The following is a 25,494-nucleotide window of genomic DNA, read 5'->3' on the forward strand; positions in this document are numbered from 1 at the left end:
ATTGAACAATTTCACTGAGTATCAGGAGACTAGAAAAAGATTGATGTTCTGTTCCCTTCATTTTGCTTTCAGTCTTTAATTATACTAAATTGGTTACAAAATAGTGACTTCCAGTATGGGTATCGTCCACAGGGGGGAAAGCCTTGCTCCACTGTTTCGTCACAAGCTAACAATGATTATGGGTTACACCTTTCACCCTTGCTAGTACATTTCTTCTACATAAAAAAATTCCCCCAAACCCAATGAACAAGGCGAAATCCTGCTCTCATTAAATCAACACTAGCCTGACCTTGATGAGGATTTCACTGATAGTAGCTGCATCACTCTACCCACTCCTATGGTTAGCAGGGAGATGCCCATCAAATGACAGCAGAGATTTCAGAAATGGATGACGTGGAATTAAAAGGACTGAAATTGTGGTGAGCAATTCTACAATTCAGAGGGTGTTTAGTAGCTTTTGTTCTGGCCCTGTTTTCCAACAAAGTATGGTAAATTATATATACATGTGTATGTACAGATATGCTGTGTACGGACATATTATGTTAATGCATACATGCATATGAGTTTTATAAATGAAGTGCTCCTTCACAAGACCGGGCAAGTGGAAGAAGGCAAAGCCCTTGACTAAAGAGCAACTACTGAGCTAACAGTGAGTGTAACAGCAAAGCACAGGGTGCTCTGAGCCCATCAGGAGGGAATTTAGGGCAGCGTATGAGGGTCAGCCACACTACAGGCAAGGACTGGGTCACTTCCTCGTTTCAGCAGCGCTTTACCTCATGCTTTAATACTCGTAGTTGCAAGTTCATTTATAATTGAATAGAAAGTAGCAAAAGGGGAAAAATGCATTAAACAAAAGATTTTGTTTAAAAAGAAGGGATTTTTTTGCCCTCGCCCCCCCAAGCTCCTACAAATTCAAAATTATTTCACAAAATACCTCCTTTAAAGGGGACTAGCACACTCCAGGGCATGTAGTTGTAAAGATAAATCTGCGCACTTCCCTGGTACTGCAGGCACTCACCCTTTGGCCTCATGTTTATGACTCTACACCCTGGAGTGGTGTTATTGCTTACAAACATACATATATACTTATGGGGGTATGTGTGATCTGCAGATGTTTTATTTATAAGTGGCAGGCCTATTGCATCACTGAAAGAGGCATTTACAAACAGATATAGGTTTTATGAAACCCTATTCCGTTGTTTTAATAGCTAAGCTATCCAGCCATAGCATAATAGTGCACAAGGTAAATGTGTCTACATCTCTAGAACCTGTTCCAAGTTTTCTCAGATGTGACTAACTGCAAGAATTTCCCAACCATCAAAAGTTAATAAAAAAGACAAAATAAGGCAGTGCAAGCCTTTTGTATGACACACACACCACCACCAAGTGGAGGGGGTCTGATAAACTTTAAGGCCTCATTTTACCAAGGTATTTAAGCAGGTGCCTAACTTCAAATGTAGATCTACTGAAGTTAATACCCTTAAAATGAGATTCACAGTTAAATACTTTACTAACCAGCATCTAAATTGAGACTAGTCTGGGTTGTGAGATACCTGCCTCAGGGCATCTTCAGAGATTAGCCTTTAACTAGAGAATAGCAGCAATAGAAACACTTGCAGTGTTCTACTTGCAGTTCACAGCATGCAAGAAAGAAATGAGACAGCAACGTGTCCTTCTCTTGTTAAAATCTGTTAAATTATTCCTAGATATTTAATGCACAGAAATTCTGATGATTTTACATAGGCCTCCAAGTTACAGGAAACACAGCATATAAGGAAAAGTAATTAAATATTTAAAAATCAAAGATATTTGATGTGAGTCAGAGGGGACCACAACTCTTACCTACAATAGAAGTTCCTGTAAGTATCTGGTTTGATACAGTATTTTTCTAGCTGCTTAAAACCAGTCAAAACAGCACTCTGCACTGAATGCATAGCCACAAGGGACCAGCCTGAGAGCATGTACCCTATTATTGCTTTACTGAAGGAAAAAAAGCAGGACAATTGCAAGGCAAAGAAGTGGTCTCTGAGCTCAGATTCCACCACCAAGAGCCCTTCTACTGACAGACCAAAGCTACATACTAACCCAATCTTCTGCAGCCAATCTGATTTCATTTTACATGAATATAAGTGAAAACAGTGGCTCCTGCATTTCATTAAAAAAAGACTCCTTTGACCATATCCTCTGTTTTCAATCTTCTGATTTTGAAAGGTTAAGACTGGCAAATGATGACAAAGAGTGACCTACATTAAGCTGTAATCCCCGGACACACAAACTGAAAAACCCTGTGTATTAAGCATCAAAATGGTTTTGACTGAACCTTGACACTGGCTGTGAAAGTTCTGTATTAACTCCCCACATCACAAGTGAAGCTTTGGCCATGACAAAGGTAACAGCAAGATACCCATCAGTGGAATCATCATCATTCTACCTCTGGTCTGTGTGCTCCCTGTAAATACGTAATTGCTGCACAAGCCAAGAAAAGTTTGGATCTAAATTTGTAAATGAAGAAAAATGCAGAGAAGAACAGATACACTTCTACATACATGAATAAAGATACTGAGGGGCTCTGAAGTTTCACTTACCATTAAATCTTCGGGTGCTGGCCTTTCCTTTGGTTGCTTTTTCATGCTATGTGTATAAAACAAAACGTTCATGCGTAAACCACTGCTCATTTATTCCACTTGCTTAAATATTGACGATCTCTTTTAACACAGTGAAGAATTTCCATGTCTTTCTTAACTTAATCATGTGCCAACAGAACACAGGGGTCCTAACAGCGGCCAAAACGTTAATGGATTTATTCCTTCCCACCCATCCCTCCCTTAAGGGATGTAGTGATCTACACTGTTTGTAACCATGAAAGTGTGTAAATACAGAGATCATTGAAAAGCAGTCAGCTCAGAAGGCACAGGAAGCTGATTCTCATTTTGCTAGGGATTATTACATAGCTCAACACCAAGTATTACACAAACAGGTGGGAAATTTAACTCTAACACTAAACAGCTTCAGGAGCACGCACAATACCCTGGGGTTTCTACCTTAATTTTTTCACATTTATTTCCATTACACTGCAGGGTGATAGTTCATTACACAGCATTAACCTGTTTATAAGATCATGTTTCTCATCCAAATAGTCCTAGTTTTCTGTGCAACAGGTGCAATTAGCTATTGAAGGCTGTGCTTAGCTGCATGAAGGAACACAATAACATGGCACAGAGGTGACCATCAGGAGCTGCCTACTGACTAATTGGATTACATCCAAACAGCCAGTCTTTATGGCATAACCAGCATAAAGTCTGATACGCCGTTCACTTGACATCTTCAATACGCATTAGGAATTGATTGCTTAAATATAGTTTCCTCTTATTCACTTCATTTTTAAACAGCAATGCCTCCCATTAAAAAATACAGCCAATATAACACTATATCTAAAATCTGTGCTGCACATTGGAGGATTAACAACACAATTTACCTCGCCTTCAAACAACTCCAAGCCCCTCAAATAATGCAGCATTAGCAAGTAAGCGAGCTGTCTGACGAGTAGGTTGGGAGCAGTTCTAATCTGACAGTCCAAAGTAGCTGCATCCCCAGGGAAAACAAGGCTATTAGCCACCATCAGTTATGCTTCAGTTTGACATCTGTGGAAATTTTAACACAGGTTATCCCTCCCTCTGCCTCCATGAGAATGGCTTGGTTTTTTTTTGGAGAACAGCCTGGCATCAATTTGTTTTGCAAGGATAAAAAGCACAGACCCCCACATCACACACCAGTTAGTTGTGCTGCAGAACCCTCCAAATCGTGCTGCTCTTTGTAAACTGAAACTATTGAAAATGGAGGCCTATGTTACACAAACTTTAATTATTTAGTTGCTTTAATTACCCGATCATCAGGCTGCTTTTTGTGCCTGTATTGTTACCCCCTACGTCAGTCGTGAGAGGTTACTTTCTGTGTTCTATATTCAAAATTCAATTTACTAGGTGACTTTTGCCACAGTGGCTCTGGCACGGAGAACCTGAAAGTGCCTCAAAGCCTGACCTATAGATCTACATGGGGATGAGGGCTGCAAGGACACATCCCTGCAGCAGGATTCCCTCTCATCCACAGGGCTGCAGCTCCCAGTGCCACACACTGAGATGGCTCCATCTGATTTAGCACAGCTGAGCATCGAGCCCTGGAAGCGCACGTTCGCAGAAGGGATGCTTCTCCTTCAAACACGTATTTTTGCAGAATTCAGGCTTGTTTCTTTTCCCATACACAAATGGCTACCTCCCCCCCACCTCCTTTCTTTGGAGTGGGGGGGGGAATGCAAGAGTTGAAAAAGGATTTTCCCTTCACTTTGTTTCTTTAGCATAGCTCACCCTCAAGATTTACATCCTCTGGTCACTCAACAACTGTATTTGTTATTCGACAAATTCCTCCTCTCCCCAGTCCTCCTTTAATTCAAAAGGCTTCCAATGAACTATTCAGTTTTAAGCAAAGAAAATATACCCAGTGGTGTGTTTTAAAATAGAACTACTTACTGAAAAGCCAATGCATTAATGGAGGCTTCTTGCCTTTCTAAATACGGAGGCAATTTTATAAGTAATATTTTAAAAAGCCCTGAATAATGATACTATAGACACGAGTCTTTGTGGCTTTTTTACCCCCAGACGAATCCTTCGGAGTCTCGGCGCACAAGACTGCACCCACATTGAGGGCAGGTTTATTAAAACAGGAAAAAAACCCTTGTAAGTACTTTTACGACCCTTTGTGTAAATAACGTTTACATAATTTAAACAGTTTGCTTAGCTTTGCTGCCCCATCTGCCCAAGGCCCCCAAGTCCCTCTCCTCTCAGAAAGGATGCAAGGAAAGCCATAAGGTCTCGCAGAGCTGCGGAGTTAATGGCATGTATCATTTACATTGAGGGCATGGCATGTTTGCAAACTGAGCTTACCATTGAGTGATGAAGTGTACAAATGGCTCAGAGAACTCCCCGGCTGGAAGGACGGGCGATTCCTGGGATTGGATTGAAACAAGAAGCAGAGTCAGAAGGAGAGAAGATAATTTTTTTAGGAGAGTAATATAACGGTGACAACAAAACCAAAAAAGAAAGGGAAAATAAAACCCCCAAGGAAGCGACAAAGCCCCCTTTTCACACAGACAATCTGAGGCAGAAAGGTACAAATTCTTCTGAGAATGTGTTATAAAACACTGAATTTCAACTAATGAGTATTACACAATGGGTAAAAACATGTGGAAAGACACTGAGGGGAGGTGAAAAAAGGACAATGATAGCCACAGGGTAAAAAGGAAGGTAGGGAAAGTGTAAATGAGAAATTAATGATTATTTAAGTAACACACAAATGGTCTTGTAATTAACAAAGAGCTGTGAAATTATTCTTGTGTTGACCTTTGTTTCTTTCACTGCATTCGCTATTTATTTACACTCATGTTTATTTACACTTATTCATTTTCGAGGCTGTCCTCATGTGCTGTCTGTGCTAGATTTAAAAGGTGAAAGAATTTTTAAGAGGGAGAAAAACCCCAAAAGCAGGATTTGCCAGTGCAGGGGTAGGAAATAACCCAGGGTATTTATGAAAGAAAAACAGAAAAATAGATTAAGAGCACAAGAAAGAACAAAATTACAAACAGGGAACAAACAACATCACCATTTGCAAAGAAGGGCTTTACGAATTTAGGAGTTTTTCCAAGAATGACAGAGAGCTCCACTGTGTTTATAGTGTAACAGCTCAGGATGTAATGAAATTACACTGCAGAGTACTTTAACAGTGTCATCTCATTAGACCTACAGTTGGAACAAGAGAGCCACATAAAACAGGCAGCTGCAAATGACTCCATTCTCATCTATTCTCATTTGCTATTAAAAATACCTTTCGGCGTCTTTTTTCCTCCCTGACATCCCTGCACAAAGTACCCTGCAAAGTATGATACATGCACCTATTTAAATTAACAAAGGAATGACTTATTTTAATCTCACTGTGCTTTGGAGTGCTTTGGCCATTTGGATGAGCAATATATCATTACATACAACCTTCCAGCGCTGCAGGCAAGAAACTCAGAGCGTGCAGCATTTGGTGGGAGCCAAACAATTTCTCTAGCACACAACTGTGTCAAATGCATGCATGTATTCATTATTGAGAATGCGAGGAAATAGCTTTGATGTAGTGGAAAAAAGAAGATGATAAAAGCACCTCTGCAATGTGTGTGCCATTATCAATGGTGGCAGATAGACACAACTGCAGAGCCTCCTATGTGATTAGTAAATATACATATAATTGCTGTGGCCAATTATCAGAAAAATGAGATCGGTAATTACAAGACAGAAAATTAACTAGAACTCTTATTAAGGCTTTGTTTCCAATTCAAACAATGGGAAACTGCTGGAAAATACAATTAAATCAAAAGTAACTGAAGAGTAAAAGGAGAAGCCAAAATTGCTTTACAATTTTCAAAGACTTCTATTAAATACAAGGAGCGTTTGATAGAACATGCCCAAACCCTCTTTGAACTTAAGACCTGGTGAGAGGGAGGTTATTGTTTCTCAACTTATAAATGACATCAATATAGGAAGGTTTGCACTGGAGAGTGGAAGGAACACAAGGAAATAAGCATTGCAATTAAACTTTCCTCACTTCAAAGAACTGTGTATGGAAATTATTCACGTTAATAGAGAAAAAGCGGAGCAAAACATCACGCTTGCTCATCCGGCGTGGAGCCAGGCAGGTTTTACCTCTCCCCATTGTTTTCCCTTGTCCAGCAGAGCTGGGCTTGCGCCTGAAGTGGCAAAAGCCACTTTTCCAGGCGGGATGGACTCCAAGAGAGCAGGTAGGAAATACTCTGGGCACGTATTACACATCGTGCTATGAAGCCATCAGAGCTCATTCCCTGGGGAACTGGCTCTGCCCAGCAGGCCACCCCTGCTGTTTATTTTAAGTACAATGCAAGTGAGGAGCTCGTCAGAGGCATCCTCCATCGGGGCTGCCAGCTCTGCTCAGTCCATGCTGGGGAGCAGGACAGGCAGCCGGTGCTTCACACTCATTTGGGAGGTGATAATTTCTGCAATCACAAAGAAATGACGAACCCATAATAGAGTGAAACTTCATTATGACAGGGGAGGAGAAGCTGATGAACTGCTCTAAAGCCATCAGCCTGGCTCTCCCAGGCTAAACTGGTGTCAGGGTCCATGCAGCCAAGGGAAGAACTTGCTCCAACGTCAGGATTAATGCCTTGACCACACAGCTCCCGTACTGCAGCACAGCCAGAAGAAGATGATGTGCTCTTCCATAAGCATGCAAGAAAAAAAATCACCTCGATGAAAGTAAATGTTAAATGAGATTTTCTTGGGGGGCCCATATTCTTCTTTACAATGCAGGTATTTCAACCCCATCCAGGCCTACTCTGTCCTGCTGTAGCCATGGCCATGCCTTAATTGGCTTGTTCTCAGGAGCTCCAGAAGTGATTGTGTGTGTAGTTGTGAATGGAAATGAACACAAAGTGGATCTCAGTGTGACTTTAATAGAGTCTCCCAAGGATTTTAGACTGGGTACCCACAAATTTATTGGCTATTTGCCTGACAAATTGTAAACCTTTTGGAAGAATGCACCCATCTCAAGGAATACTTGCTGACAAGTGTGTTTGACCAGAAAGACCTGTGCACATAAAAACCTTAAATCTCACTCCTGTAAATATGAGCCAGTTGTTTCTTTACAGCACAGGTAAGACAGGGGAGAAAGAGGCAGAGGTCTGGGGTTTAGGTGAACCAGGAAAGTAAGGACCCTCAACTGCTTTCAGAGGTGAATACAGAAAAGCTTCATTTTACCTTAGTTGGAAAGGGAAAACATACATTTGGGTGTTTTTGGATGCCCAGGGAAACTGATGATAAAAGTATTTCAGTTTCTGATACTGTTCTATGCATGACTATGTGAGTAGTAGAAAGGTGAGAGTATTTCATAGTTAAGAGCTATTTCTAACAAGAGAAAATCCTGCTACTGCCACCTCTATAATCTGAGCAATCACAAAGTTGTATCAGACATAAAGCTAAGAGTTCCAGAACAACAGAAAGTAAATACATCCTACTTTGCATCCTTAAATTCCCCGGACTTCATCTGACACTCAAAGAGATAAAAATAGGAGGAAATAAAACAAATACACGTCTCTCCCAAGTCTACACCATTTGTGTGATGCAATGCAGTCCCATTTGATGTAACTGTAGTGAATGGTCCAGGCACACTCGGATGGCCTGCCTGATTTTACCCACCTGCACAACGAAATCACCCTATAGGGGCAAATAAAGAAGAAGCCCAAGATTCTGAAGGAGTAAGGAACAGGTATACTCATTTTAAACCTGGGAAATGGTTCATTTTTGTTCAATGCCCTAGCTTTTAACCAATACCATGAAGCCCTATATACTGAGATGCTGCTAAAATGGCAGTAAAGACACAAACGGTTTTAAAGGTCAGTGTACTGTTGGCCTCTTACATCCCCAGCATATTCTCAAGACTAGATGTTTCCCTAAGCATCCAAGCAGTGTTTCCACCACAGGGATCTGCTGCAGAAGAAGACCAGATCAGGCTCTGATTTCTCAAAACCAGCTGAACTGTGCACACACAGTGAGAACGGGGAAGGGCAATAGGAAAAAAGTTTGAGTGATGCCTTTGCCTTGTGAATAATGAACAGTTCAAGAAGGTCAACCCATTACAAGTGAAACCGTTTAATTATTAATTATGCACAATCTATGAGCAAAAGGACAAGTTCAGAATGTTTAATGTGTGGTAACTCCGACTGGACCCTCTCTTGGCATTTTGTTATTAGCACTTGTCAGCAAGGTGCTCAGGCATAAAGAAAAAAGCACAGCAGCACAAAATCCGAGCTAGCAGGAGGAGGGAAGGCTTTAAACTTCAAACACTGCTCCTGATATTTAATTTATAGAGTGCCAAGGCTCTGGTATAAACCTTATTGACGTCCATGGAGTTAGGGGAAGTCACATTATCTAAATGAAGACCTGAGAATGAGAATACTGAGACAATCCCTCCAAAAGCCCACTCTTTTGAAGGGGGTGACAACATTATTATCTGATTCTTTTTTTTTAATCATAGATCCGAACAAAGGACAACTGAACCATCTAATAGTGCGTCCAGAAGTCAACCAGTCCTTTACAACCTATGTAATAAGAGCCTGAATTACAGGTCCAGGCATTCTTCTCACCTACTTCTTGAGCCTGTTATTCAAAATGTCTCCTGATTTGTTTGCTTTCACTAAGCACAGCAGTAGCAGAGATGCTACTGAAGCTCAGGAAATAAATAATGCCCAGCAAGCCCACAAATAAATATGGATAAGGGGGCCTTTCCCCTCTTTTCTGTGCAGCTCTTAGGTTTATCTCGACAAACTTGAGAAGTAAATTCAATGGATAGAGCTCTGAGCTACTTATTTTCTTTGGAAACACTCCTATGTCAATGAAATATGGGAGTAGTTCTTGACAGGTAACATACACCAAAAGCATCCCCTGCTTGACGCACACCTTCAGAGGTCTTACCCCAACAGACTATTTCTTGAGTGTGAAATATTTTCTCAAAGCAACTGATAGATTGAGATTCATCATCACATCCTTTCTGAACAAAGAGAAAGCCGCCATCTCCCTACATCAGGATAATCAGCAAACACAGCTTTCTACATAAAACCTTCAAGAAGGGGATGGCAAAGCCCCCAGCTATGCGTTAAGTTCATACCTGCGTTCCTCCTATAGAGGCTGGTATTTTCAATGGATCACCCACTCAGTACCAATAGGTTTTACTCCCTCTCTGTGAAGGGTTAAATTTCCCCATTCCCCACAGCTACTGCTATTTTGCAGTACTTGCTCCTCAGTGAAACGCCTGTGCAGAAGGAAATGCCATGGTCCTATGGCTCTATGGCCACAAGAGGGAAGTTAGCAGAACCCAGCAAACCAAACTCCAGTTCCTCTCTCCTCTGGGTTTCCCCAGCACACCCTGTCTTTGAAATTATCATCTCCTCTGGGCAGATACTCCTATTCTGCAACTTGGCCACTGATGCTGAAACGCCAGTATTTAATAAATAATGCGTGTGCTTTACAAAGCATTTCTGGCTTATCACTTCAGCCTAAAAAATCTCTAGGATTAAAGAGTTTCTATGCGCTCCAGCTTCTCTTTTAGTAAAGCTTTCGAAGAGCACACGTATTTTTACCTTGCAGGTGCATTTTACTTTGTGGCCAAACAGTGATTTTTTTTTTTCAGGCAAACTTCAGTTTTACATGCACCAGAAATGCTGCCAGGTGCAACTGCAAGTTATAAATGCAATGCAGTTACTGAGTTATTTCAATGAGACCAGCAAATTACAAGACTGTACACGCTCAGACTTACTCCTATACAAGGACAACCTAACTTTCGCAGCATTCCTAAATAAAGTAAAACAAACTAAATCCATTTCTGACTTTCTATCTACTTCAAAAGCCTTGCACAAACCTAATGGCAGCTGATTTCCTACCAGTAACAAGTTTGCAGAAGACAGCGATGTCTGGAGGTGGCTCAGAGGCCCAGACTTGAAAGCATTTCTGGACTGTCACCGTTACGCTCCCGCCCCCAGCAGGAAGGTGAAAGATGATTACATCTCTGCGCCAGGTCACTTCTTGCTCTTTTCTTAGTAGCAGATGCCAAATGTGACAAATTATGTGTGGGGGCATTTTGGTGTGAAGTTTTGTCTGCTGGGATTGGAGTGTCAGCAGTAAACTCATTTATTTCCAGATCTCTAGCTGGATGGGAACCAAGGTCGAAAGGCCAGCGTTTTAGCCACCAAAACACTCAGCCTACCTTTAACACCTCAACTCGTATGAGAACCAGCTATTCTCTCAGCAGCACTACCTGCTCCCCAAATTCTCGCAAATCTCTTGTATGTGTAACCTACATCATACCAAACACTCAGACATTCCTGGTTGGGTAAGCCAGTAGATACTTGGGGCTCTTTGTTGTCACTTCTGCAGTGTCTGCAACTGTGGGATGTTTTCCTGAGCCCAGAAGAGGAAAGGAAAGAAGCAGAACAGTGTAATTAACATCAGGAGTAATCTAGAGTGGACTACATGTTTTCTCCATCTCTCCAAGCTTTGTATTTGTTAGTGTGGCTCTCCAAAGGGCCCTGCAGGTAAGGGAACAGGTAGCTGGAAAAAACAGGTTAATCCTTTAACCGTAACTGTAATTGCTTTTTCTCTAAAACAAACATCAGAATTTTTTCTTCTCATTGCTGGTCTCTTGTCGATCATAAGGCAGCAGAGCACAGCAGTGTTTTGGGTAGATACACACACATCCGCACATTTTAGATAGCTAAGGCACAGCAGCATGAAACATAGCCTCTACCTGTTCGCACCAAAGGGACTCAACTGAAAAACTAAAACCATTTGTTGTTCCCTTTTTTCTTCCTCTGTACACTCCCAATGCATTTTTATTGCTTTTTCATAAAACACCACTGCAAATAATCAAGCATGACCATTGACATCCACAAGATTGAGTTTTAGGAACCATTAAATGAGCTTGCCCTCTTGGGAAGGTTCTTGCTCAGGTTGGTCTAAAGGTAATTATTCAGCAATTCCTACCTGTGGTTTTACCTTGTTCCTATATAAGTTGCTCAATCTCATACACTAGTAAGGTCATAGTTTCTGTCTCAATAAAAGTATACCCGAAAACAACTTATCCATGGGACAAATTATAGTGGGTTTTTATCCACAGGCACACACACATGTGTATATCCTAACACCAGCTTTTCTTGCATGGAAACCTGCAAAACTCTGGGTATTTTCAAGGGTTAACTATAGCTGTTTATACATTAAAATCGATACCTGAGACTCCAAAGAGAAATTCCTCAAGAAAAAAATAGTCTTGCTTCATTCTGAGCCTTTGGAGCTTTCTACTTCATTTATAGAAATTGCAAAACGTGGTCCTGATGGACAAGGTCAGGAAATTCAGCACTTGAGAGGCAACAATCTTCATCATATTATTTGATCAAGCTGAATGTCTTGTGAATTTTTAAGGCTACACCACAGCAACAAATACAGGGATATATTTAACCAGGTATAAAAAAAGAAGGGAATAAACCCCACTAATAGGATACATGTATTAAGTGCAAGTTATTTTTTCCATTAGAAAATGTGAAGATTTAGTGACACTGAAATGCCTCACAGCTCAGCATTAACACTACACCAGTGTTAACTGATGCTGTTAAGTGTTTCTAGAGTACAAATTTAAAGAGAACAAAAAAAAGAGGTCTTTGATTCGTGGAGTTTGCAAAGTCCTTGAGCTAGATTAAACTGCAGTCTTGTGAGACCAAGTATCTCTGTGGGGGCGCTTAACAGAAGTGCTCAAGAAACTCATGGAAAGCTTCTCACTACTTACTCATGAAGCGATCAGAGAAAGGATTCATGAATACAACTAATTAATTTTGCTTTTACATTTCTGCCTGACTCATCAAAACAGGCACTTTCCCCAGTGCTGCCTCCTATTTGTAAAAAGTAGGATTTGCTCTTGACAGTCTTCACTCCTCAAGCTTCCAATGTCATTGGAATAACACAATAATAATTTAACTAAAACCGATGGACAAAAATAAAGTTTGTTTTTTCCCTAATGCAATACAGTTTAAAAACATACAAGCCAAACCCAACACCTAAGTCACTATTACACAAGCTATGGAAACTGAAAGCAAATTTCATTAATTTCAGATTCTGAAGATAGGGTTACAAACTAGAGCTGATGCTTAACTACAGCACTTGTAACCACAACTGCTCCAGTACAGTGAAACTGGGTTTACCGCAACCACCCAAGGGGCTGGCAATAATAGCTTTCTGGAAGGGATACTCTAACTAAATAAAGGTCAAAGAAAATAGCCCTGGAGAGCTTAAGGGAAATTTAAAGGAGTTGCTCAAGTCAGGACTGCCTACTGGATGCATTCCACAGTGCTAGTGCTGTTCATTCAACCTTCTCTGGATGCAGAGCAGATACCTTTAAGGCCAAAAACCATGGGATGGAAAGGATGGGATGCAGACATGCTGAAAAACAGGGAGCTGTCAGGTTTGGTCTTTTGGGATCTTATAGAATCATATAATGGTTCCAGTTGGAAGGGACCTTCTCAATGAGGTTCATGTGCACCGCTCAGTGCTTCCCATACAACATGTTGGTGAGTTGGAGACAAACTAAGTTGAGTGCTAGAATATTAAATGACTCTCAGCTCCGAAATAACAGCATACTGCCTTTATTGCTGGCTGTGATGCAGGATAAATTGCATTAACAACCAGTCTATCCTCATCTCTGGACCAGAAGCAGGAGTCTTATGGTGGGAGATGCTGCTATGATTAGGACCATTGCTTAAATGAGCGTGTCTTATTTGTAGCTGGATCAGATTTCATTATAAGTTACCACATGTTAAAAAATAAAGGTCCTGGCAAGCATGTATCCTATTCACACATGCTCCTCACTAATTCTGCCATCAAAAAATAATCCCAGAACCAATGCCATTAAAAGGCCTATAATTTAACAAAAATGTCAGGCAGAGTTCACTCTGATTTGAGAAGAACCATGCCTATGTTTTTGTTACATTACCCTGCTTCTCACATCACTTACTCATTCTGCAGGATTTCTGCAAGTAAATTTAAGTTCTAGAAAATGAACAGACTTTTTAAACTGCCAAAGTGATCTCTTACATCTCTCATATTTCTATAACTGAGAGTCAGCTCCAAAAATCTCACCTCTGCAGGACAACTGAAAACTCCCATGGACAGTTTTTATTCCACTGTACAGGGTTTGAGGAAAGTAACGCAGAAGCAACCTCTTAACTAGTTCAGTCACCAATAAACCCTACAAATTAATGGTTATGAATGACCAGAACATTAACTTTTGGATTCTTGCTGTGGTGGAACGTGGAATAGTTCTCAGTGTTTCCCTACGAAACCCAACCAACTACCAATACAATAAGCAACTATTATAAAGAATCAAAGTCTCTGTTTCATCATTTAAAAACACTTCTCCCATCTCACGTTCTGGAGTTTTTAGCCAGCTCCAGTGGGCAGGAGCAGGATAAGCAGGCTGCTAGCAAAGACCCTGTTCTCTTCCACGAAGCCGTTTAATCACAATTTTAGGACCCAAAAGTCCAAACCATTCTTTGCCACACAAAAGGACACATTAAGGCACTTGAGGACCCAGAGTTTTCAACTGCAACACCTTCAGCAGATTATTACTATGAACCTACATGATGACTGAAGATCCTCGAGGCAGTTCGATCCCAGCCTTGCAGATCTGCTCCTCCCATAACCTTACACTACATCTCATCCTCAAGCCGTGCCATCATGGGAGCACTTCTGTGCCCTATCAGTTTGGAAAAGAGGCGAGCTACAGATCATCACTCCTTGCTGCTCTGATCGTCATTACAGTAGGTGGGGAATTATGCACCAGCATCACTGGGTTCCTATTGCACAGGAGAGGGTCTCTGCTCCCACCTCCTGTGAGTTTTAGGACCTCCTTACAGCCAAGGGGAAAATTTGACCCAAAATTAGCAGTCTTACAACACTGAGCACTTCTGATCCTTAATAGTCATGGTAGCAACAACAGCTGTGCAGTACCAGATAGTAAAGAGACTTTGTCTCTCAAAAGGTCCTTGCGTAGAAGGAAGAGTGCGTATGAGCGAAATAAGCAGGTCCCTCTGTTACTTCCCAGGAGGCACATCTTACAGAAGACAAAGTGAGAAGGGTTAAGAAAAACCTAGTCACAAGTTAAACACATTTTCTTTGAGGCCTTTGTACACAAGACAGGGCTGGGGGTGGCAGGAGGATCTATTAAAGTCAACGCTACCCATGAGCGAGAACAGAAAAGCCTTTAATATAAATGTTCTCCAAGACACTGCCATGCTAAGAGTTTGCACTTCCAGGTGTGGCAGCCACTATCTAAACACTATATATCTTATTAAATGACCCCATAACAATACAGACGAGCAAATAACACTACAGAGCCAATCCATCCTCCTCTTCCCCCCAGGCTCTAAACGTTATGGCATGCAACTTCCATTTAGACATTGAGTGTGCTGCAAAACAAAGTGAGTTGCACTTAAAGAACTTTCAGCTGAGCTATGCTCTGTAACCTGAAGTCTTAATGTGCCCATGAGCACAGGACACTCCGAACCACCACCTCAGGAGAATGATGGCTCCGTGGCATGCTGGGGAACATGAAATAAGTTACAAGTAGATATCAAAAGGCGAATGTTAAAGCTAGCTCGGCACTCAGGTGCTTACAGCCTGCAGCAAGGCTGTTGGTTAAAGATTTTGTGAGAAGTTTGGAGCAATTCTAATCCTGAGGAAAAGATGTGGAAGCTGCAAGACGGTCTGTCATAATCTGCGGCTCTTTAGGGCTGTGGTTTACTGAGCTTGGATTTAGGCACTAGTACCAGCCCATTTAAAAGTAATTTGTCTAGAAAATATTAGCGTCTTTAACTGACCTTCTTTAGGACAGAGATGGCCTTTTGCTGGTGGTATATACAGCACCAGTGCTTTGGAATTTCCATGCCTCAACCAAAGATGTATGTAACAGGAATAATAATGGATGAAAAAGATGAAATAAACAGAATTGTCTAAGACCCTCCCAAAGAACCAGACCACCATAAAGAGCCAGGTAAAAGAGCCAGCACTGCTGGAGGACCAGGAGAACATCTTTCCTTTACACAAAGGATACTTGTTCTCTTTAATATAACTTCACCCCTCAAGGCTCAAATGTCACTTTTAAAAAGAAGTCCAGCTAAGCCACTAAGTCATTCTCTAACAAAAGGACAAAAGTGATCACCGCAGGTAAGAGCAGAGGGTTTAGCAGTTCACACAAGTAGCAGTTACAGATGGAGATACAACAAAGAGAGAGAGTACTTGGGCATCACACTGGCTCTAAGCTTACATCAAGCTAAACAAACGTGTTACATGGGACAGGCTGGAAGATAGTGAGCAGTCTCAAAGGACACACCAACATCCAGTGACCCAACCTGATGAGCCAGCAATGACTTCCCGCTAGAGGTTGAGGCAAGTCTTTAAAGAGTTACGGCTTTTTCCTTCTTGTTCAAACTTTTCAATTACCATCATAGTCTTATTAAACATTAAAAACAAAGTAAAACTGACAGCAGTTGCCCTGGCTATTGCTGCACTGTCAAGAGTTGGGACCCCTTCTTACACCTCAGTTTGGGAAAGGAGACAGGGAAACAAGTGTTTCAATCAAGAGACATGACATTACCCACTGAAATTCAATCGCCTGTTCACACTTGGATCTCCTGCATGTCAGCTTTTTATTTTGTCCTTCAATTAAATAAAAATGATCAGACAAGATTCAGATTCTTCCCTGCTTACACTCTGGTTTTCTCTCCTTGTCAAAATACCCTTTTTGCCCATCTAAACTGCATTAAATATGCCCCGGCTAAAGCGTGCCGCCACTTGAATGTCTCCGTTCCAACTCATCTGGCAAATGCTGAGGTTCAGCTCACACAATGAGGCTGAGGCTTTAGGGCCTAAAGAGCTAAAAGGACCAGGCTTTGAGACAATCAAGTCTTTTAAAGAGTCAATATCAAGAGTAGAAAAACAGCATAAACTGGGACAAGGCCAGTTCATGTTTGACAGCTCCAAGCTGCACGAGGCAACTTGTGCTCTGAGGATGTTGGGCATTGTGCTTCATTAGGAAACAAAATATAAGCTTTCCAGTCCATTAGGAATGACTTTAGGAGTGAAAGCACATAAGACGACGACTCACCTCATCAACAATGCACTGCAATAACTGGAGAGGCTGCAATGGGAAGAAGAGAGGGAAAAAGTATTAGCCTATATGCAATATCTTTACAGTGGAGTGGAAAGAAAAAATCATTAATGCAATAAAATATAGCAAGATTAATCAACAGCAGCAAACTCTTATAAAAACATTGATGCTCAGGATGTTCTATTATTTCTAATGGTACCTAATCTAATACAGGCAGTTAAAGGTTTGCATTTTCTTCAAAATGCAATTTGCTAAGTTTAAAACAAGGCATTCAAGCATGCAGAGGAAGCAGCCATCAGGAAAAAGAAAAGTGAATTTTTTTCTGAACTCATAAAGCTTACCATTAAAGATCCCTGGTTTTTCTGAATCTGAAAAAAGACAATATGTAATTAGCATGTCATAATCAAAATGACTCACTTGGACACATTATGATCACTGAGAGAAAATTATTGCATCGCTGGTGGCAATTTGTGGGCATGTGTTAACACAATTTACATAATGAAAATACACAAATGTTAATAGCTCGCTTCTCATTTATAGGCGAAAGTCAGCAGAATGTTAATTTCACACAACACTTTTTAGTACCCTCCAGGTTGTATTAGAATAGGAAGAAAAACCATAATCCATTTCAAAAGGCTGTTTACGATTCAGATATAAATAATGTTTTATATTGCTAGATTGTGAACACTGGGCTTAATGTTGCAATCATTGCTAATGTTATGAAGCTCACTCTTTTTAAATTAAAAACCGATTTATTTAAAATTGAAATTAAATCATAGTCAGAAATTAGAATTTTGGATTACTGCCAGGCTCGGCTCACAATCCCTTTTTTTGTGAAGAAAACTTTAATTATGTGGTTGAAGTATCTACTGCTGCTCAGGAAAGCCTTTAATACGCCACTTTTCACCAAGTTTCTTATATATTCCAGCCCAGTTTTACTTGGAGTCTAAGAACAGCATTGCCATCTGTGAGACTGGAAAGTTTGATGAACTTTGTCTGGTTTTAAATGGCAAAGAAAAGGGTTGTTATCAGTCGTCTTCAATTTCCACATCAATTTGGTTGGAAAATAATTAATAGTTTATAGCAACAGACCATTTGATTGCTTACAGAGGGCTGCAAAATATTCTGGCCCATACTGGCAAAGCACCTTTTGACCACAAAAAGGAACAAAGGCAGAATTACAACGCAAACAATTAAATACAAAGCAGGTACTTCATACAGAATATCTGACCAGATTTCAGGATGCTGGCATTCTGCTCATGTTCATGTGTACCATTTCTAACGGGTGTGGAGAATTAATTCTCTATTTTAGCTAACCAGACACAAAGTTGCTCAACCCAACGCAATTGCGATGCGAACACAACACAGTCCTTATTGAGAATGTTGTCTGCTGTTATAACACACTTTATTTGGCTTGCCCCTTACGTTTAATATTCTCTGCTGTATAGTGCCATGATGATGAATGTTGTAGGGCTGCCATCAGCTCTAGAAGCACTCCCCCCCAGTACCCAGCTAGAGGCAGGATCCTCTGGTGATACTTTAGAGGTAGTAAAATGTAATGTAAGAGGAGGTTGAAAACTAGCACCAAGAAAATAGCTGGTATTATGCATGTTAAGTCTTTCATTATTGTATTAGCAGTGCACAAACATACACATAAAGCTTCTGTGGATAATTCTGATTTTTTCCAAGGAAGAGAAGAAAATAATGCATAGAATTAGCCCATTTTTTTAATGGCCAATGTCAACCTATTACAAGTCAATGGAATAAACACGCTGCTTTGCATTATTGCTAATCAGCAAAATATGCTGTGGATACAAAAAGACTTTTCTTTCCTACTTCACTTCCAGATGCTAAATGACAAAACAGACTCATCTTATTCTGTATGGATAGTGTGGGGCTTCTTTACACTAGTGCACACGAGCAGGCGTTTCAGGTTGTCATCCTAACAGAGCACCAGTCACATTTCCTCACTGGAAAAATAGGTCTTGTCATGCAGAGGAATAGCGGTGGGATCATCTACAGTCGCCTCAACGCCGATATGACTACATCCAATTTCAGAACAAGATTTAAAATATCATTTCTAATCAAAGGGCTCAGTGCTTCTAATGAAAAATAAAGCAACATAAATGCAAGTATGACAGGATTCTTCCTGTGCCGCTGCAACTCTCCTCTGGAGCAGCAGGCCCTGCTTCTGCAGGGGGAGGTAGGGAGGGATGCGTGCTTGCTCACACACACATCGTTACCAGGTTTTATTACACTATTTTGATGGCGACATATTATTTTCAGATCATCTTCATAAATTTTGCATTAAGGTAGCTGTGCCAGTACCTGGAATTGATTCAAAATGCTTAAGACACTCAATTACTTTTTAACACTGTTACCCGATGTAATGACATATCTGCTATTTCCCCTGCATTTGATGATGCAACATCATTGTAATTGATTCATTTTCTCAATTAAATAAAGCTACTGTGCTTTCCTCTACGCCAATGCCACAGAGACTCCCCAGTTAGATGTATTACCTATTTTCTCTGCCTCAGATATATTGCTTGTAAGGCTGCACCGTGCTCCTCTGTTAACTCCACCAGAAAATGCAATGTTACACTCATATTTTTCAAGTTCCGAACAACAATGAACTTAGCAGTATTTATATTAGGCATATTTTTCATTGTTAAAACTATGTTGTTTACCTTTTCCAAGATCACATTATTGGGCGGCCTCTGCAACCATAAACCAAACCTAACTGGCGACAACTTTACAGTCGGCGCTCCTCCTTTTGCACACAGTTCAGGAAAAAGGGAAGCCTCCGGTTTTATAGCACATTAAGAACAGTTTTAAAAGTACTCAATGTAAAATGTTTTATCTTCCTGCTCACCCACGCTCCTCTGTTTCCTCCACGAACCGTCTGGTTTTCGTGCACTACTGGGAGATGAGAAGTTTAGGTTCGTCTCGAGGGATCCAAGTGCAGTGGCTGCAGCTCAAAAGCTTGAGCATTTGGTGTGTCATTACCCAACTTGGGGCTTAGGAAGGAGACTGGCAGTGTTGTTTCCATACCTTCCATGAAGAATTTCAACTAATGAAATGGTATCAGAGACACAACTGAAACCCCTGCTTGAAAGAAGGATGAAAAAGATGCAGTATGTGTTTTAAGAGTATTGAGGAATGCTTCGATGCGCTCATTAGAACATCATTTTTGCCTCAGAAAAGCCACTTTAGTCCTTTCACCCCAAAATGCTCTCCTAGAAGAACGTGAGTGAGCCCCCGACCTGTTCATCACTGGAAAACTCAGTTGCTCAGAAGGTTCTATGAGCTTTTCACATGCAACCAAAATGGTGTGCATTTGCAGAACTGGATCAGCTGTTTGGTATTTCTGAACCTGTATGGTCTTTGCTGTGTTTTTACTTACTGCATGTGATAGCTTGTAAACCGAAGAAGAAGGGTAAATGATAAATAAATCTATCACATTAACAGTCTGTTTCTCAGGTCATGAAGTATGAGTGGTATCTGGATAAACCACTCCATAAAGCACATCTATTTTTTTAGGTTGGTTAAAAATGCAAAAGTTTGCCTCCTGCTTCATCTACTATTTAATGAATGCCTCTGGTTATGAAAAGCAACTTTCGACAGACCATCAGGTTATGTCCCTGTCTCCATGGAGATACTTGGGATGGGAAGTGGCTGAGAAGACCTCTACCATCCCTTTCACATTATATTCACAAGCACAATCAAGGAAACTCAAATGAAACCACCCCGGGTAACTTAAGAGGAGTCACCAGCTCTAGCTTTAATTTTCGCTTTTACTCTCTGGAATTAGGACTTGCCCTGAAGCTCTTGTTTGAGAGATTTGCAGGTGACCCAGGGTTAGCTCTTCCCATTGCAGTTAACAAATTTTCTCTTTACATTTATACTGCTTTTCAAGCTGGTGATATATCTCTTTTTAACAGAAAAATACATATACCAACAAATCATACAGTTAGGATCTTTCAGGGAGGCTTTACAACAGAACATCTATTTTCCCATTCCAGGAAAACCGTGCATTTTAAAACTACATATAACTTATTTTTAATCTTTTAAAATGAGGGTTAGAGTCGTATTGAGCAGCAGAAAGTCCTACTGACAAATGACTGGTACGCACTTGCTTTGTCTTTGCCCTGTTATAAACGGGAAAGGAACATGAAAGTGCACTGCATTTCCAGGTGGTTTTCACCACTGTGGGTTTTACTCCTTCTCTGGATTCAAAGCATGATCTTCACATATATTGTACAAATTCTTGCCAAACTGGAATTGGTTATACTTCTGACAGAAGTCACCACACCTGAAAGATTGACTCCCCCTCATTTGTTCCTGATACTGTGAACGCTCCCCATCCCAATCCATAGATTTTGCAAATGGCAAACTTCAATCACTGTCACAAAACAGAGGACCAAAAAAGAATAATAATAATAAAGACAATTCACAACAACCTTAATATTAAATATATTCTTCCAATTATATTATGCCGGTTTTCCCAGAGGTCTACAAACAAATTTCTATAAAGAGATTATTTCATCCACCATTGAACTGCAGCCACTTCTCACAGAAATCTGTTTACCAGAATTTAGTAACACAATTCCACAAAGTAGGCATGAGAAACTAAACACTGCTGAAACGATGGAGGGAGTGCGAGAAGCCAACAACAACCACTAGAGTGGAATAGGACCAGGATGCTCATAACACCATGTTCCTCAGTCAGCAGGAATGTTGGATAAGCCAGTAACAGGGAAGAAAGTAAATTTAGCAAATGGCTGTTTAAGACCTTATTTAAAGCATCACAAAAATTGTGATAAGGAGAACAAAGGGTGGTCAGCCCCAAACTGTATAAAAGAACGGGGTTTAGTTGTAACTGGTTCCTACTTAGAGCTACCCATGATCATCAAGATTAGCAAAAATGGTAACGGGGAGGAACACCAGGAGAACCCAGAGGACACTATGGAAGAGGAAAACCCATCACAACTGGGCAGGAATAATGTCATGATGCTACCAAAAACACCCACCCCAAAATCCGGAAGGACAAATTCCATAGTGGGATGTCCAGGGAGGAAGACAGTCTGAAGACACACATGGTTATTCTTTCCCCATGCTGTGTATAAGCCTGTGCATCCCCAGAGAGCTGTGGGCCGGCTAGGGAAAGTTCAAATTAAAACCACAAAACCAGCCAGAAATCTTGAGAGACCGAAAGAACTGGGGTCTTCAGACTAAAGACAGAGCAAGGATGACATAACCAACTCTCCTGCATCTCTTCTTCACGTTCATTACACACAGCTGCCACTATACCCTGCAGTGAGGAAAGCCTTTCTGATAATAAAGCCAAGGAACAAATCATCTAAGGAAACCAGAGAGCCTCTAATACCAGAAGCACTGAAGGGCAGCAGATGAATATCCATCAGGATTGTCCCTCCTCCTAAGCACACCACTGCAAGTCCCTTCTACCTTGAAAAGAAACAGGTAAAAATGTCAATTGCTAAAGCTTGTCACTGGAAACCATCTAGAAAAATCCTGAGCTTTCTCCAAAGAGCTGAAAAATCAGTTGTGATCACTACAGATGACACAATTCTAGGGACATCTGAAAGGAAATAACCCAAAGCAACAAAGATTTGGGTATATGAGTGGAGTTTTCTAACTACACCAAGGTGCTGGGTGGGTTGAGCATCCTCACCTACACCATTCCACTGCCCTCAAGTAGCATTGTGCTCTCTCATGAATTAATCCTACAGTTCAACAGGGCTGGCAGAAGAACGACTGCTGTGGAAGGGAAATGCTCACCTAGACCTCCAAATCATTCACGCTTATGCTGGCCTTTGGGGCTCCTCACTATGGTGAGCAACTGTCACCCAACAAAGGGGGATGAGATGGTCCTGTGTGCTGTGTGCTTCTACAAGTCACACTGAAAACACAGCTTAGCCTTTGGTGGGGATCCCACCATTAGCAGTCCATGGACGTAGTGAAGAACAACTATAGGGACTGCTGTGTCCATTTCCAGAAGTGCCTCACAACCTCACAGCCCTATCAGGAGCAGGTATTCTCATTCCTCAAACAGGCAGAGTCACAGCTCATTTCTGAGGTCATACAGCTGCATCCTTGGTAAGGAAACCGGCAAAACAGGGCAGAGATCTGCTGCACCCATGCCTCTGTTCATCTCCAGTTCCTGAGAGACTTGTGAGGAACTGTGCCTCCTTCTCAACCCAGCCAAGACAGCCTGCTCAGAGCACAGAAAAGATGTAAACTTTCAGTAAATCCAGTCTTTACTGACAGTCAGCAAAAGGCCAGCTACAACAACCCAAATCAACTCACCTACAGCTTTCTTCCAAAGGAGAGCTCATCTCCCAAGTTTAAGTTTTTGTTCCGGTACCTCGCCACTGCTGTCCACTGCAGGAACAGTAACTGGGAGAGATGTTTCCTTCCAAGTACAACAGGAACATCTCCCATTCCACAGAAGCACCAACTCATGCAGGAGATCCTTATATCTCCAAAAAGACTTCAAATGGATGCTGCCATTTTCTTTTCCAATATAAATTGTGAAGGGTGACAACACCGTAACCAACTGGAAAACACAAACTTACATCCCGACTCCAAGGATGTGCCTACGGGTGAGCATCTGGAGCAGGTAATTTTCCCACTGTGGTAAATGGAACTTTTCAGAGGTTTGAAGCTGATGTCAGTGTGACCAGGGATGAGATTTTACACAAGACAAGGGGCACAAGCGCAGAACACATCCCGGAACGGTGGTCACAAACCACAGCCTAAGCCCTGGTTCCTCAGACTGCCTGGAATTATTAGGGTTAGAAAGCAAAATAAAACAATAAAATCAGGTTTTCAAGATCATAAGTTAACAATCCACTCTTAAAACATAATAAAAGCATATTAAAATATACTAGAAAATCCAGGTTTACTAGTCACCTACATTTCCAAGCTTGCCCATATTGTTCAAACATCCATTTTACAGTCAAACAAAAAAATCAGGCAAGAAGATTAAGACAAAAAAATACAAATTTGTCTTTTTCCTTCAGATTCTGAACTATTTTTTTGTGCCCCTAAAAACCTCTCCATTTTCATACAAGAAAATGCCTCTAAACTAAATTCTGATGTTACAGCAAGTTCCTAATACCCAAATCAAATTTAAGTTCTAACTTATTTCTGGCTAAGGAGAAATAAGTAAGAAAGCAAAGTGTATCAAAGTATATTATCTCACGAACGATACATGTGGTGAAGCCTATGTGAAGAAACTGGTGAGAGTTTAAAATAATAGCAGATGGCTTCAAATATTGTCAGTGATTTCTGGAATGCTGTATTAGAAAAAGCAAAAATATTTGCACAAATCTATCATATTTAAGATAGGATAATTTAATTCTCTATTTTGGCATTAGCATTTGAACAGTGTTTAATGTCTTTTAAATGGCTAGATATAATGATATATATGGAAGAAAAAACATTTCTTTCTTACTAGGAAACATGCTGTAACCAACCCTCAATTTATTCTCACAAAAATAAATGAATGCTTAAAGGATGTTTCTGTCAATAGAAAAAACAACAGTAAAATGGCTCTTTTCATGCCAAGTTAAACTAAGTATTTTTTTCCTTGACAACCTGCTTACATTTAAATGCAACCAGGCCAAATGTGGTCAATAGTATGGATTACACGTAACAAAAAGAATCTTAGACCATGTTAATACAGGGATCAGAAAGCAGCAACTTCATTTAAAACCATGCAATTATTTAGCAAACTACAATACAACAAATAAATTAATCTGGTTTAAATGGAAGCGCTTGCACAGGAGCTTTTTGACCTATAATTAAATCTTACTTGCAGAAATCACAGCGAGGGTAGAATTTGCTGATGAAAGGATAAAAATAAGATCTTGCAAAAAAAAACACAACCCTGCACCAACAGCCCCAGCTTTGGTATCAGAAATCATCATCATCATCATCAAAAAGGAACAAAAGCATTTGTACAATCTTTTCCTGCTGTAAAAAGGAGCCGTGTCCCAAAGCTGGCACAAGTGTGCATTGTCCCTCGAGCTCCCCGGAGCAGCAGGACTGAGCTGCTCCAGCTGAGGATCTGGCCCAGTGTACGCAGAACATTCTGCATCGTCTCTCCGATGCTTTTTCGATGCTGGGGTTTGGTAAAAGTACAAACCTTTCCCTATCAGGAGGAGCAAAAAGCGATTTTCCTTCACTGAGGATTTTTTCCCCCCTCCCTGTATATTTTTCTTATCAAGCAAACCAATGGCAAGTCTATAGCGAATGCTTTCTTGGGCTATAAAATTTCCTATTATCCACTTATGTTTTCTTTGCAGTGGGATTTAAGAATGCCTCTTCCTTGAGACGAGCAATATGTCATCATTTTGTTGAACTAACAGGCCTGACAGTCTTGTCTCTCCGAGTTAAAGACACCAGTGCTCCGAGCTCGCATCGCTGCTAAAATGAAGGTGAAAAAAGCTGGGAGAATAAAAAAATGAAGGGCGGGGGGGGGGGAAGGTCTAACTGTGACTAAATCCCTTACTAATTCATTCCCATTATTTATCATGCTGCAAAATAATCTCTCTCTATTAAAAAAAAGACCCTTAAATTAAGGTCTCTTACATTGCGAAATAACTAATTTGTATCCCTGGATTATCTATTTTAGCAAATATCATCTTCTGTATCGCCCATTTCTCCTGTCTTTTTGATCTTTTTTTCTACTTATCA

The 25,494-nt window shown here is 40.7% G+C and overlaps 1 protein-coding gene across 3 annotated transcripts in view; it reads right to left on the bottom strand.

The window, feature by feature from the left end:
• Positions 1 to 25,494, bottom strand: part of MAP2K5 (mitogen-activated protein kinase kinase 5) — a 120,980-nt gene that overhangs the window by 15,672 nt on the left and 79,814 nt on the right. For 2 of the 3 annotated variants that reach the window (XM_065688126.1, XM_065688125.1), the window contains 4 exons: positions 17,112 to 17,138; positions 16,768 to 16,800; positions 4,938 to 4,999; positions 2,586 to 2,631 (listed from right to left, as the gene is read on the bottom strand). In XM_065688126.1, coding sequence (XP_065544198.1) covers positions 2,586 to 2,631; positions 4,938 to 4,999; positions 16,768 to 16,800; positions 17,112 to 17,138 — 168 coding nt within the window. Of the gene's footprint in view, positions 1 to 2,585; positions 2,632 to 4,937; positions 5,000 to 16,767; positions 16,801 to 17,111; positions 17,139 to 19,645; positions 19,879 to 25,494 lie in introns of those variants that run through there. The other variant, XR_010614524.1, reaches the window with a different exon arrangement.

Source organism: Lathamus discolor, chromosome 8, assembly GCF_037157495.1.
Source record: "Lathamus discolor isolate bLatDis1 chromosome 8, bLatDis1.hap1, whole genome shotgun sequence".
Lineage (NCBI taxonomy): Eukaryota > Metazoa > Chordata > Aves > Psittaciformes > Psittacidae > Lathamus > Lathamus discolor.